Raw genomic sequence first — 12702 nt, 5'->3', positions numbered from 1 at the left:
ATTTTCACCTTTGAAACAGCAGACCACAGGATCAGTGCCTGTATGGTTTTCATAATGTGGCAAAAAGGTGGCGTACCCACTTTACTTTGGAATTCAGTGGCATCACGAGACCTGAAATAAAGTCTTGCCCCACCAAATGTTTATACATAGAAATACCACTAGTGATATATATAAAAACTGCTTTCAATGTTTCAATCTATTCTCAAGATTTCTTTCAAAGTAAGTAAGCAAGGGTTAGGGTTCGTTCATAACTGATTTTCATTATCTAGTACATACAACTACGGTGACAAAAGCCTATTGTTCTGTAATATGTATGTGTGATTTTTGGTTGGTAGGGTAATTGAATGGCTTGTTGGTTGCTGGTTGGTTGGTTGGTTAACAAGATAACTTGTATGGCATGTTTCCCAATATTAAAAAAATAATAGCTGGTGTTATTCAGAGGTTTTATGATTACCTGCTAGACCAGATTAATCAGTGGCAATTTTCTAGAATAAACAACACAAAAATACTGTTTGTGGTGTTTTTCATCTGTATGGAGCACTTTATGCACAACAGGAGCTGAACTGGTATTTAGAGTTGGCAGCACGTCTCCAGGTATATTTTATTCTCGGGGTGCCATCTCCCCTCAGTGATTACCATGCACACAAAGGATCCCATTCTCTGTCCCGGGGAATGTAACCACCAGCCACCCCCCCGCCCAGACACAGTCTGAACCTCTTCTTTCAGAGGTGTGATAAATAACCCATGAAAGAAAAATGCTTCATTACAATAAAGACAATTTTTTTTAAGCATAAAGCATTTGCATAACCCTGCCATCTCCTTTCTATTTTTAGATGTTTGACCTTCTGCACTGCGCTCGGCTGTGGAAAGAAAAGGAGCGTCCGTCAGCTCCTCGGGGAGAGGAGGATGGGTGCACAGAATGAATGCAAAATGCTTAGAAATACATATTTATTTACATAAATTTGAACTAAAAAAAAAAGGACGAAAAATAGTGTGAAACTCAAGCACTATACCTTTTCCCTGAAACATACAACATGTAGGCCTCGTGCTACACCATCTGAAAGTTACGTGTTATATGTGCGTGTGTATGCGTGTGTTTATTGCCCTCATGACGTTTTTATGGTCACATCATTTGTTTCAGATTGAAATCAACGTTTGCATGTGAACAAGGTCTAAAATACTGAAAACACTCATTTGATGTCAATTTCATTCGTCCATCCATCCATCGGGAGAACGCATCAGAACTTATCAGCAAGACCTGCTGAGTTCTGCTCTCTCAGATGCAAACCAAACATACAAAAGGCCTGGCCGGTGTGGTGTAGATTAGGAAATACATATCAATGGTTTATACACACTTGGAGCTGAGGTTCCCCTGTGCAATCTGTTGCGTAAAATCACTACGTGTTCACATCAGTTCGTTGTTTTTATGGTTCGAACAATGTTGAGAAGGACCTAATGACTGCATTAAGTCCATAAGAGGGACCCACAGAGTTTGTGTGTGTTCGGAGGCAGGGGGTTTTAATCCCTGCCACACCCAAAGTGGCTCTTTAATGCCTCCCTCCTGGGGTAAACACCTGCCTGAAAGGATGAAACATCCAGCTCAAATATTAGCATGACTGCCAAAGCTGTTGGAGATAAAATACTCAAGCTCTTTAAAAGAAAAGGAAAATGGGGGCGGAGGGGTGTAAGCGCAGCATCCCGCAGCGGCCAAAGAGAGAGGAGGCCAACAGCGGATCGAGGGGAAAACCGAGCGGCCGACAAATGAACACGCGGCACGTTGAGACGGCGCGTTAATGCGAGGCCGTGTTCGGCGGCGTGACAGCGGCCCGACTTCCGTGCTCATCAGCAAGACCTGCTCGGCTCTGCGCTCTCAGCTGCTTTGTTCCAGCTGATGTCATCTAAACGCCGTCCCTGCAGGGTTGTCTGGGGTAGATAAGACATCCCCTCCCCTCCCACCGGTCTCCTGAAGGAGGAGGAGAACGGAGTAAAACAGGGGCTGCTGCCATGAAGATGGATTACCCAGCTGGTGACACCGGCTCCCTTACTGCAGAAGCCACTGTGGAGTGCTAACGCAATTAAGGCAATTAATCTTCAACAGAAGGAGTTTGCAGCTACTGCTCATGATTTTTGCACATGTGTGCACAGGGACACGCGGATACGAATGCAAACAGCCTATAAAGGCTCGGTTATGCCCTACGAATGCACACGGAGCCGTCCGTTCACAATCTGCACTCACTACGTCCATCTTGTAGAAGCGTACAGATAAGGGTCAAATGAAGCAGAGCCATTGGTGGACAAGGGGGCAGGACTGAGATGAAATGCTTATTAATAGGTAGCCACTTGATATGAATCATCTCGCCCGACAAAAAAAAATAGATATAGTACATCATAAACATTCTCATACAATACAAATAGACACATATATGACACAAAAGCTCTCATTAACCATCCCTCACATGCGTCATACCCTTGGGCCCCCTACACTTAAACTCAGCAATAAAAATGATTACAGTCATTACTTACAATTCATAAATGACAAAGCGACAAGCGCCATAGTAGAATGTAACAATGATGGCATAAAATAAAGCAAACAAGCAGAAGTCCCAGGACGTTCGGGGCGGCAGGACATTACCACTGGAAGCAGTGGGATAGCTCTTTATGGGTGGTTAATAATGAGTTCCTTTTAAAGAGGTAGTGAAGTAATGGATCAAAAGCTCGTGGGCCAAGTGAACCTATCAGGCAGGGATTTGAACTTAAAGGCATGTCTTCCAGGAAGCAATTAACAAGTGACAGAAGTGTTTAAAGAGCGGCTGTCTGACGCCTCGAGGTGTTTCACGCCCTGACACACCAACGCTACGTCAGATTGTGTCATTTTCTTAATATCAACGTTAGTGGCACCTTCTGTCGTCACCATTGATGTCATCATTGACTTCTTCAACTAATCTACTCTTTAGATTTTGATTGGCACCCTCTGGTGGACACTCATCTCAATGTATTGGCTGTATATACTGCAAGTATGAAGTCACTGATATTCATACTTGTTTCCTGCATACTTAAAGCGTAATAACGTTTATAAAGCCTTAATGCCGAAGAGGAACAGAAAATAGTTCCTAGTAAAGCAGTGTCAAGCCGCTTCCAGTCCAGGGCCCAGATATAGACTAAATGAATCCCAAGTGGAACGAACCGATCAAGATTTTGATGCTGTCATTTGATGGGCTTGATTGGAGTCTGTTGCAGGTCACTTTTGGCCCGTGGGCCTTATGTTTGGCACCAGTGTCCCAGTGTTGAGCCTGACTGTTGATTCAGATTGTCAGCCTGTGTTGTCCTGAAAGCCATATACTTGTTCCAATGCACTGAAGACAAAAATATAATGACGGCAATGTTCACAGTAAATGACTGTGGAGCATAAGACGAAAAAAGGTAACATTTTTGGATCTAAAACACATTATTTTCCAAACCAATGCCACAACATGGCGAGATACAGTTGTTGACCCACACGTGGATGGATGTTTTGTGTGGTGGCCATTGAAAAACATGACTGCTCTGATGAGTACCGTGACAGATGCTAAACACTTTTACTGTGTGTGGTTGTGTGTGTGTGTGTGTGTGTGTGTGTGTGTGTGTGTGTGTGTGTGTGTGTGTGTGTGTGTGTGTGTGTGTGTGTGTGTGTGTGTGTGTGTGTGTGTGCGTGCGCGTGTGTGTTTCACAGATGAGAGAAGAGAGATGATAAGAAGAAGAGTAAAGGGGGAGCCGTAATCAGCACATTTAAAGAGTGGCATGTGTTTTCAAGCTCCGTAAACAGTCATTCTGCTTCCTCGCCAGTAATAAAGTCCAGGATCATGGCAGAGAACAAAAAAAAGAAATAATTTCCTTTTAATGTAATAGAGCTCCGACTGTTTGAATTTTAATTTCAAATCTGGGCTACTTTCTTGTTAATTTTGGAGCAGCACAGGTGGTCTGAGCCCAGCATCATTTATTTAGAACGTGTAAAAGCATTAAAACACATTACACGACATCAAACAGACTTTCCAAACAGGCGAGGATGAAGACGGGGAGAACGAAATCCAGCAGCTAATCGTCCATTATCGACAGACTGCTGAAGCTCCCAAAGCAAATCACCGAAGAAAATCTTTCTGCATGAATTTACTCAAGTGTGATTATTCATACATCATTTTACAATGGTTTGAATCTTGCAAAATGTATAATTTATCACAGAAGAGCCTTGTTCTGCGATTTAGAGATGACAATGGATAAAAACAATCCTCAGTTCAGAAAAGTTAGGACGTCAGGCTAAGTGTAAGCACAGAACACAATCCAATGATGTGCGGATTATTAAAACTCCATATTCAACTGAAGACACTATTCATATCATTTAAAGTTAGAACTCAGGTATTTTAATGCATTTTAAAATGCTATTTTTCAAAAGTTGTAATAGTGGTACTTTTGAAACAAAAATAAATATATATAAGATAAATAATTGCATGATTTAAATTTTTTAAGTCAATACAGAGAAGTCCAATGCATCTGAGTTCAGAAGCCACAGAATACAGTCTAATCAAATGTCAGGTGACAGGTGAAATCATGACAAATTATGACAATGATAAACCCCAAATATCTTCTTCTTTGTTGGTATAAGTAGTAGTAGTAGTACAAGTACATGATGTAAAAGTCGATATTTAAATATTTTCTGACATCTGACATCTGAACTAGTTATTCAGAGAAAAAGAAGTGGAAGTTTTAGCATAATGGCATTTTTAAAGAAATGTCCAAGAGCCATGTCCTTTGTTCATACTTTCATTCTGAATGCAGTTTTTTTTTCCCAAAATTACTGTATTTTCAGGACGATAAGTCATAATTTAATACATTTTTGGATGGTCCTGCATTTTATTTAGAGGAGCAACTTATACATCAAAATATATTGCTGCATACTTTCTGGGACCACTAGATGTCTCTGTATGATGAGAGAAGGCTGACAAAGTGTAACTTCATTACTACTATGTTTGACTGAGAGCAAAAGCAGATTGGTCAAAACAGCAGAAAACGGAAACAGCATCCAATGTTAGTTGTTGTTCTGTTTTTGTTTTTTTCATTGGTTGGTTGATTTAATGAGATAACTCAAAAATGTTTGGATGGAACAAGCAGAATTTGAAGTAAAAATAATCAAATGTGCAGCAGAAAGCAGAAACGGATCACTAGAAAAAGCATGATGGTAGGAGTTTTCTGAACGATTCTAAAATATTCTATATGTCACCAATCCTGATGCTATTATGTTGCCAATGACCAGCAGCATCACAGGACTTTAAGGATGTTTCTCAAATTCAAAAAAATCCCTTAGCTAAAATCGAATTTAAACTTAATCCCAAGGACTCTGTCGTTATTTAAATTTCCCAATACGTCCCAGTATTTCTGGAATCAGGGGCTCGGTGACAGGCTGTGGGAGAAGCAAAGCAACTATTTAACTTTGACAGACACGCATCCGTGTCACTCCCAAGACAAACGTGAAACCTTTCCAAGAGTCTGAATCCAAAACAGCCCCGTCCAAACGGCCTACAGGGTGCGGCGGGCGCTGGAAGTGGCGCAGGGTGAGTGAAGGGCACCAGCAGCGAAACCACTATGCAAATCCCCCCGCCACTTTGTTTGACAAGCAACAACACGGCTTTGTATATATGCAAAGCCTGGCAAGACACTGTGCACACAGCCCTGCTGTCAGGACGCAGTCATGCTCGAGCGGTGACACCCGATGGGTGACCCCTGACTGCAATAAGGCGACCGGGCCACACTGCACACTTCATTCGGACACACACAAAACGCACACAGTCATAAAGTTATCCCAACTTAGCCTCACAGAGGTCAAACGCGGCCGGGCGCCGAGCTCGCCCTCTTGTTCCCTCGCAGGCTGGACTCGTTTGATTTTCCGTGGCGTTCGCTGTCCCCGCTGAGGTGAAAAGCACTTGATTAGCACTTTGAATTTGCTCAGCAGCCCGTCTGTTCGGCTGCTAAAGAGCCGCAGATGAAAGACGGTAAACCCTATTAACCGTTACTCAGCTCGGTTCCATGCTGGGTTTTTTTTCTCTTCGCCGAGTGTTAACGCGAATCAGAATCTCTTCGTGGAAATGCTGCGGCAAAACGTGAACGCACTGGCTGAAGCTTTTGATATGCTGCATTTTTAAACTCCTGAAAATCATTCTCGTCTTCCTATTTAGTGAAAGTGGGCCCACACACCACTGCTCCCATTACACAGTCTGCTTTCTGCTGGGTCTTAATGGAAGTCCAGAGGTGGATCCACTCCTCCTGGTGATGTTTGTGAAGGAGCTTCGATACAGAAAGCACAGTCACAGTGCAGTGGTGGGGGCAACTGATAAAGGAACACTCTAAAGGTTGTCGGTTCAGGCTTTTAATTATTTATCAGTGTATCTCACTGCTGTATAAATAGAATTTCTCACTTAAAAGAGTGTCTACTCATTATAAAAAAATGCTTCAATATGTTTCCCATTGAAGAGTCTCCGGCAGGGGGGGGGGGCGAACACATTTCACTTAAGGGGCCACATACAGTCCAAATTCATCTTGAATGGACTGGACTGGTAAAATATTGTCATAATAAAGGTCACTCACACTGAAAATATCTACATTTTATACGAAACAATTGCTCCTGAAAATGACTGCAATCTCAACATAAAGCCAATTTTAATGATGCTTTCGGGTGCAAAATACCGTGAATCCAAAATACACCAATATTCACAATAATATCTCAGTGTTGTGTTTTGTCTGTGACTATGAAGATACTTGTTTATAAAAGAAAGAAACCAATGTTTCCCTTCAAATTCTTAACCAGTTGCTTGGTGGTTTGGCCAGATTGGAGCCTCTTGCCGGCCGGTTTTGAACCACGGGCCTTATGTTTGTCATCCTTGGTCTAGTTGGTGGTGCAAATTAGAAAGGTCAGAATTAAAGTAATACTTCTCAAACATGATCAACAATACAGAGAAAAGTACGAAAGGACCAAGTGTTGTTTAGGTTGCATTGACAAAAAACATTATGTTTAAGTCTCTATTCGCTTTTAGACCATTTTTGTTGAGTACCAAACTATAATATGTTTGCTGTACACAAACATTATCGATGGCTTTTTTCAAAATCATACTGGTTACTATTTTACCAAAGTCTTGTTTAATGGAGGAGCGGCTCACTCATCTTTAGGTAATCATGAGCATTAGCCTGTATATAAAGAGTTGCTGTTCTTTATCATCCTGAATTAAACACTGGATTACTATTGCAAGAGCTATTTGTTGCTGTCTGCATGTTGGTACTCTGTTTCTACTTTTTGATTACATTTTTTGCTTCTTCTTCTTCTTGTCATCATTATGACTATTTTTCTTTCAAGAAAAGCTAACATCCTGATAATAGGGCACCTTCTACGAGCTAACTGGAGCAACTTCAGTGGATTGTAGTTTTTTTTACAGGTGAAAATGGAAACGTTTTTGCACACCACAGCCATAGATGGACAATAACAACAATGTTTTCCTCCATATTGTCCTCGGACTTTGTAGTTTTCCAGTTGAAAATCACCTGAAATAGCAATCAAACTTCGCCCTATACACGTTTCTTTCAATCACGCCACATTAGTGGATGCTACCATCTGTGGTTACACTTGATTATATTTACAGTTGCAAACCAGCTAAATGATTCAACCAACAATTATTACAAAAAAAAAGAAAGGTTTTCAACTTCTGTTTCACTGACACATAACGACAGTTAGTCTCTGAATGGTCATACACACTATTTCAACAAACCTACACAGATCAATGCACCAACTGTATTATCTCTACACAGACTTATAAACCTTAAAGCATGTTACAGAGCTTCAAAACACAAAACATCACAGTTTCATACGGGAAAAGAAATTATAACACTCCTAGAAGACAGGCATAAAAAGGCATATTGCGGGGCTGCTTTGCCACGTCTGTTCAAAAAGACATCAACCGTATCAGAGGACTCCACTGAATGAAAAAAATTCCAAGACGTTGCGGATAGAAAACTATTAAACTGTCTCATAAAACTGAGTTTGAGGTGACACTTCTGGGTTTGCAAGCTGGACGATGAACCAAAGCTCACCTGAAGCAGCACAGAGGAAAAGATGGACTGTTGTAAAGTGACCAGCAATAAGCTTTGACCTAAATCAAACTGTAAAGCTTGAAAAAGACCTCAGATCTGCTACTGCAGAAAAAGACTCTTTCACTCTTTCCAGTCTTTCCACATTGCAGTGGAAATATGTCAGAAACCAACAACAGAATGGTGCGAGAAGCTTCCAAATGGAAGAAAATGTATTTGAGTGGTCATATGTGCAAAAAAGGTTTCGCAAACAAACATTAGCAAAGATTGTATTTCCATAACTGTGTCCGGGATGCATCTCATGTCTGGATTTTCTAAAACCGGAAGTTGTAAAAGAGTAGGTTTAGGAATTCTGACTGGGACTGTGAGTGTTGCATTGGAATAAAGTTAAGGAAGTTGTGTTATCCAGAGATTCACAAGAAATCATAATTTCACATACCAACAGGTAGGAACTCACTGATACCACCGTTTTAAAGAACGAGTACAAGGAGAGTAGAAATGTGTCGCTATTTGTCGAAACTGAGTACCGATACAAGTCCTCGGAGCTCCACTTCCCTACATGCTGATGCATAGATCAGCAAGGTACTGTATTTCTTCATTTGTCATGGCGTGTGTGTATCGTCTCATATTGCAACCAGCTCGGGGGAAACATCACTTTAGTGCAGAGTGAAGTCCAGCAGGTCGTCACAGAGGGGTGAAAGGTGCGACAACGTACCTGTTATTCTCTCGGAGCGGCTCGCTGCCCTTCCTCCAGGAGATCACTCCCCACGGAGACATCTTGGGCTTGCATTCGACGAGCACGTCTCCCCCCACCTTCACCAACGTCTGGCTCCTCAGTTGATTGTGGGAGAAATCTGGGGCAACAGCTGAGACAAGAGCCGCATAATAAAGCTGGTGTTTGCAAAAGACTCACATCAGACCCCCCGGCCTCCCTCCCATCCGATTCATCTCTGATCCTTTATCTCGTATTGAATGTATCTCTCATCTTCGTCTCCAGCCCTTTTGCACTCCATAAATACATTAAATTATTGCCATGGAAAATTTCAAATCTCTTCATTAGAGATCTTTATAATGTGAATAAGTAGTCATCATAAAAATGCTGACAAATGATGTTGGAGTTTGGAGGATTGATGTTTATTTGGTTGTGATTGCGATAACCTTCCCTGGCTGTAAACGGCTGTGTGTCACCTCCTTGACACCCTCTCCTCCGACGTCCACCTTGAGCTTGACGCCTGGTCGCATTGAGCCGGACTCCAATCAGGGACACGATCGGGATGTCCAGAGGCTGAATGGTGCATGAATGGCGGCCAGCGTCTGAGACTGACAGGCCTTGACGGGGCAGATGGGCGAGGCCGGCGAGGTCTGGCATACATCACTGTCAGCCACACGCATTCATCTTATAATTAATGCTTTTCAATTAGAGAGCAATAAGAGGGAGGCCAGAGGTCATCCAGAAGAAGACAGAGGGACGAAATGAGGAACGGACTCGTACTGTACAAGTTTGCATTTACCTATAACCCGGAGCTCAGCGTTGGAGTACACCTCGCCATGCTTGTTCCCGGCCACGCACTGGTACATCCCCGTGTCGGACAGGGTCAGGCGACTGATGGACAGCACTCCATTGGCGACCTGCACACGTTCCTATCAACAGAAAACACACGTGGTATTGATGTGCCTTTGCCCTCTCAACGCTCATCTGCATAAAAACAGACAGCCAGCGGGACTCATGAATTATGGCGTGGAAGTGACAGACGTGGCAATAAATCTTGGTTTTCATCACTAATGGAGGGAAAGGCCTGGGTGGATGGAGGCAGGCGAGCAGAAAATGACCCTAATCAATCTACATGTTTATGAGAGTGAAATAAAACCATGCCCTATTTATATCTGCGCCTGCACCGCGGGGGCTGTTTCCCCTTCAGCTAAGAGAACGGGATGAGAGAGGAAGGAATATCGTAACATCTGAGGAATTCTGCTTTGCGAAAATTGCTTTCCAGATAGGCATGCTCGATACATACAAAGTTTAGAGTAGCAACACGGGCTGCATCTGCTCCTCGTGTGATTTTGACTGGCTGTGGTGGGTTAGAGGGAACATTTTGATACGAGAAATTAAAGTATATTTAAGGAGTGGGCAGGCAGGAGCGGACCAGAGGGTTTCATCACTAACACATGTTCAAAAATGACTTCATTTTCAAGACTCTAAGTGACACTGGTGTGTAAGATATGTTTATTTTCCTTGCAGCGTTGATAGTCCGAGTCCAGCAGCTGCTGTTCCAGAACCTCCTGCCGAATTTGTTCCTCAGCTCTGGACATTGTGGTTTTTGCCCACAAGTAGTCTTCTTTGTTTTCTTCATCATGGAAACAATTCCTCTGCTCTTCTCCAGTCACTTTTGGTTTTCTACAGACTTTTTGTTTGTACTCGTCATTAAATGCGTCTTCTTTTTTTTTTTTCAGGAGTACTTTAGCAGCATTCTGTTTTCAATCCAGTGCTCCCGGTATGTATTTTGATAAATAAGTGGCTCCTTAACACAAGTTGCATGACCAGCCGAAACACTAAAAACAAGTCCCGAAAATATAAGGAGCCAAGGAGGTGTGTCGTGTTCAGTGTTTTACTTTGTTATATAATTACTTTCCTTCTTCACCTCATTCTCACATTTTGGTCTGTTCACAGAAATATACACTGACCTCAGGCCTCATGCTTTCTACACGAGGAAGCCAAAGGTATATGTTGGTCATTCAAAACCAATTCTTAATATGACTTGCATAACAAACTAAACAAAGAAGTATAACATTTATTCCAGAAATTACGGGAAAATGTTGGGAATGAAAGTTTCAAGAATCTGATTATGGGAGAATAGTTCATTATTAGTTATATATATATATAGAGAGAGAGAGAGAGAATTTGCCCTCATTTTGATAAACCCTTAATGCCTTACCCGTGACCAAATATTATTAATTGTGTTTGGTTGCCAGATAAAGGGTTAAGCCATTTCCCGGCAGGCCTGCGCAGCTGTGTCAGGGGTTTTCGTGTCCTGCTGCTTCACATCCGTTTACGTTTTCCATCAGGCTCGCTTGCAATTTTATTAGCACACATTTCCATAGGAGAGAGGCTGGAGCGCCGGTCACCAGGGATTAAGGTGCCTTCACACGAAAAAGAAGAAATGAAACAACTCAAACTAATCCTGTGTTTGAGCAGGTTGCTCCCGAATTTCCATAACGCTCGGCGGCTCCGGATGTGCGCGCAGGGGGGTGAACATCCCTGCTGGCAAAGGGAGGCAAATGGTGGCGTATATCAGTCTGTTGCATGGAGGAGCACTCCCGTTTACGGCTGCTATTAATTAACCATGACGTTCCTCTGGAATCAGCAGTTTTTCAAGCTGGGACCTGGGGGGACCATCTGTACGCCTTATGCTGAATAGAAGTGATTGGCAGTGTCACTGCCAACAACACTGCGATGATTCATTCCGTCTGAACATAAAAGACATTAAAGATTGAATTGACTCTTGTAATTTAGAAAAGTGGGCTTATTTGGTTTGATTGCACTCAAGTAAAAAAAAAAAAAAAAAAAAAATAACACCCTGAGGAAATCTTTTAGAGAGGTGCTGGACATATTTAGAGCCATACTTTCATTTTGGGTTTACAAGGAAGAATAATTGTGTATCTGGACTATTAAAACTGAGATTTCCTCCAACACTTAACAGCAAAGATTTATGTTTTCCTATTATTTGTCTTACAACTGAGTAATCCAAGGGAGTAGATGACGTCTAAATAATAAAAACCTGCTCCACAGTGACTGGGGGAGTCTACATTTCACATCTCACAACTTTTCCCTCTTGTCATCCGACATTCAATCCTATCCAACGAAAGACCCAAAACACTTTCATTGAACACTTTGTCGTACCCCCAAGCATCAACTTTTCACCAGATTTCATTGGCCCAAACTCTGGAACTGAATGGACAAATCATTTAAACACCTATCCTCCCTGGTCGTCTTTATAGTGAAATTATTGAATTGTCTCCAGTCCAAATAGGATCCCATTGATTCTGAGTTGATAAGTTGTGTGGTTTAGGTGAATTTTCTCTGTATGTGCAAGGCGCCCTGTGAAAACTGCAGTTTGACCAAGTTATGACTGATAATGGTTGCAATGTCTTGAGACTGTTCGCTTCAATGCAGTTAATATAATAAAATCAGGCAAAGTGATTTCAGAAAAGACACTCCTGTGGGTTAATCTTCCTCTGATGCGGGTCAAATTAGTGCAATGTCTGTCTGATTGGAGACAAATGGATTTGCAGTCTTTAATTCCTTCAGGTAATCTGCTGCTGGCTGAACACGTTGGGCCGCTTCGTCCTCTACACAGCCTGCAGAGTCTTTCTCAAGCGGTGTAATAAGTTGGTGTATATCCGAGATATTTTTAAAACCCTCATCACAGTGAGAGGAATTCACAAGTTTTCAGAGCCTAAATGTCAGTGGTTTAAATAGCACAGATCCCACCTTTCCTTACACAACCAGGATATAATTATTCACACCTAATTCGAGAGCTCAGATCTGAACATCGATTTCAGGGTGTTAGAACTATACTTATTTTTGAGTCCAATTGCTTT

The 12702-nt window shown here is 42.1% G+C and overlaps 1 protein-coding gene across 1 annotated transcript in view; it reads right to left on the bottom strand.

Annotated features, from left to right (window-relative positions):
- cntn4 (contactin 4) overlaps nucleotides 1-12702 on the bottom strand; it is a gene marked incomplete at its 5' end in the record, with an annotated part of 194915 nt that overhangs the window by 51544 nt on the left and 130669 nt on the right. Inside the window, 2 exons of the mRNA XM_080494891.1 lie at nucleotides 8819-8969; nucleotides 9615-9744. Of these exons, the coding sequence (XP_080351017.1) occupies nucleotides 8819-8969; nucleotides 9615-9744 (281 nt within the window). The remainder of the gene's footprint in view (nucleotides 1-8818; nucleotides 8970-9614; nucleotides 9745-12702) is intronic.

The sequence above is a fragment of the Blennius ocellaris genome (assembly GCF_963422515.1).
Source record: "Blennius ocellaris genome assembly, chromosome: 4".
NCBI classification, from domain to species: Eukaryota; Metazoa; Chordata; class Actinopteri; order Blenniiformes; family Blenniidae; genus Blennius; species Blennius ocellaris.
Note: the sequence above shows the minus strand (reverse complement) of the source record. Positions and strands in the feature narration are given on the sequence as shown.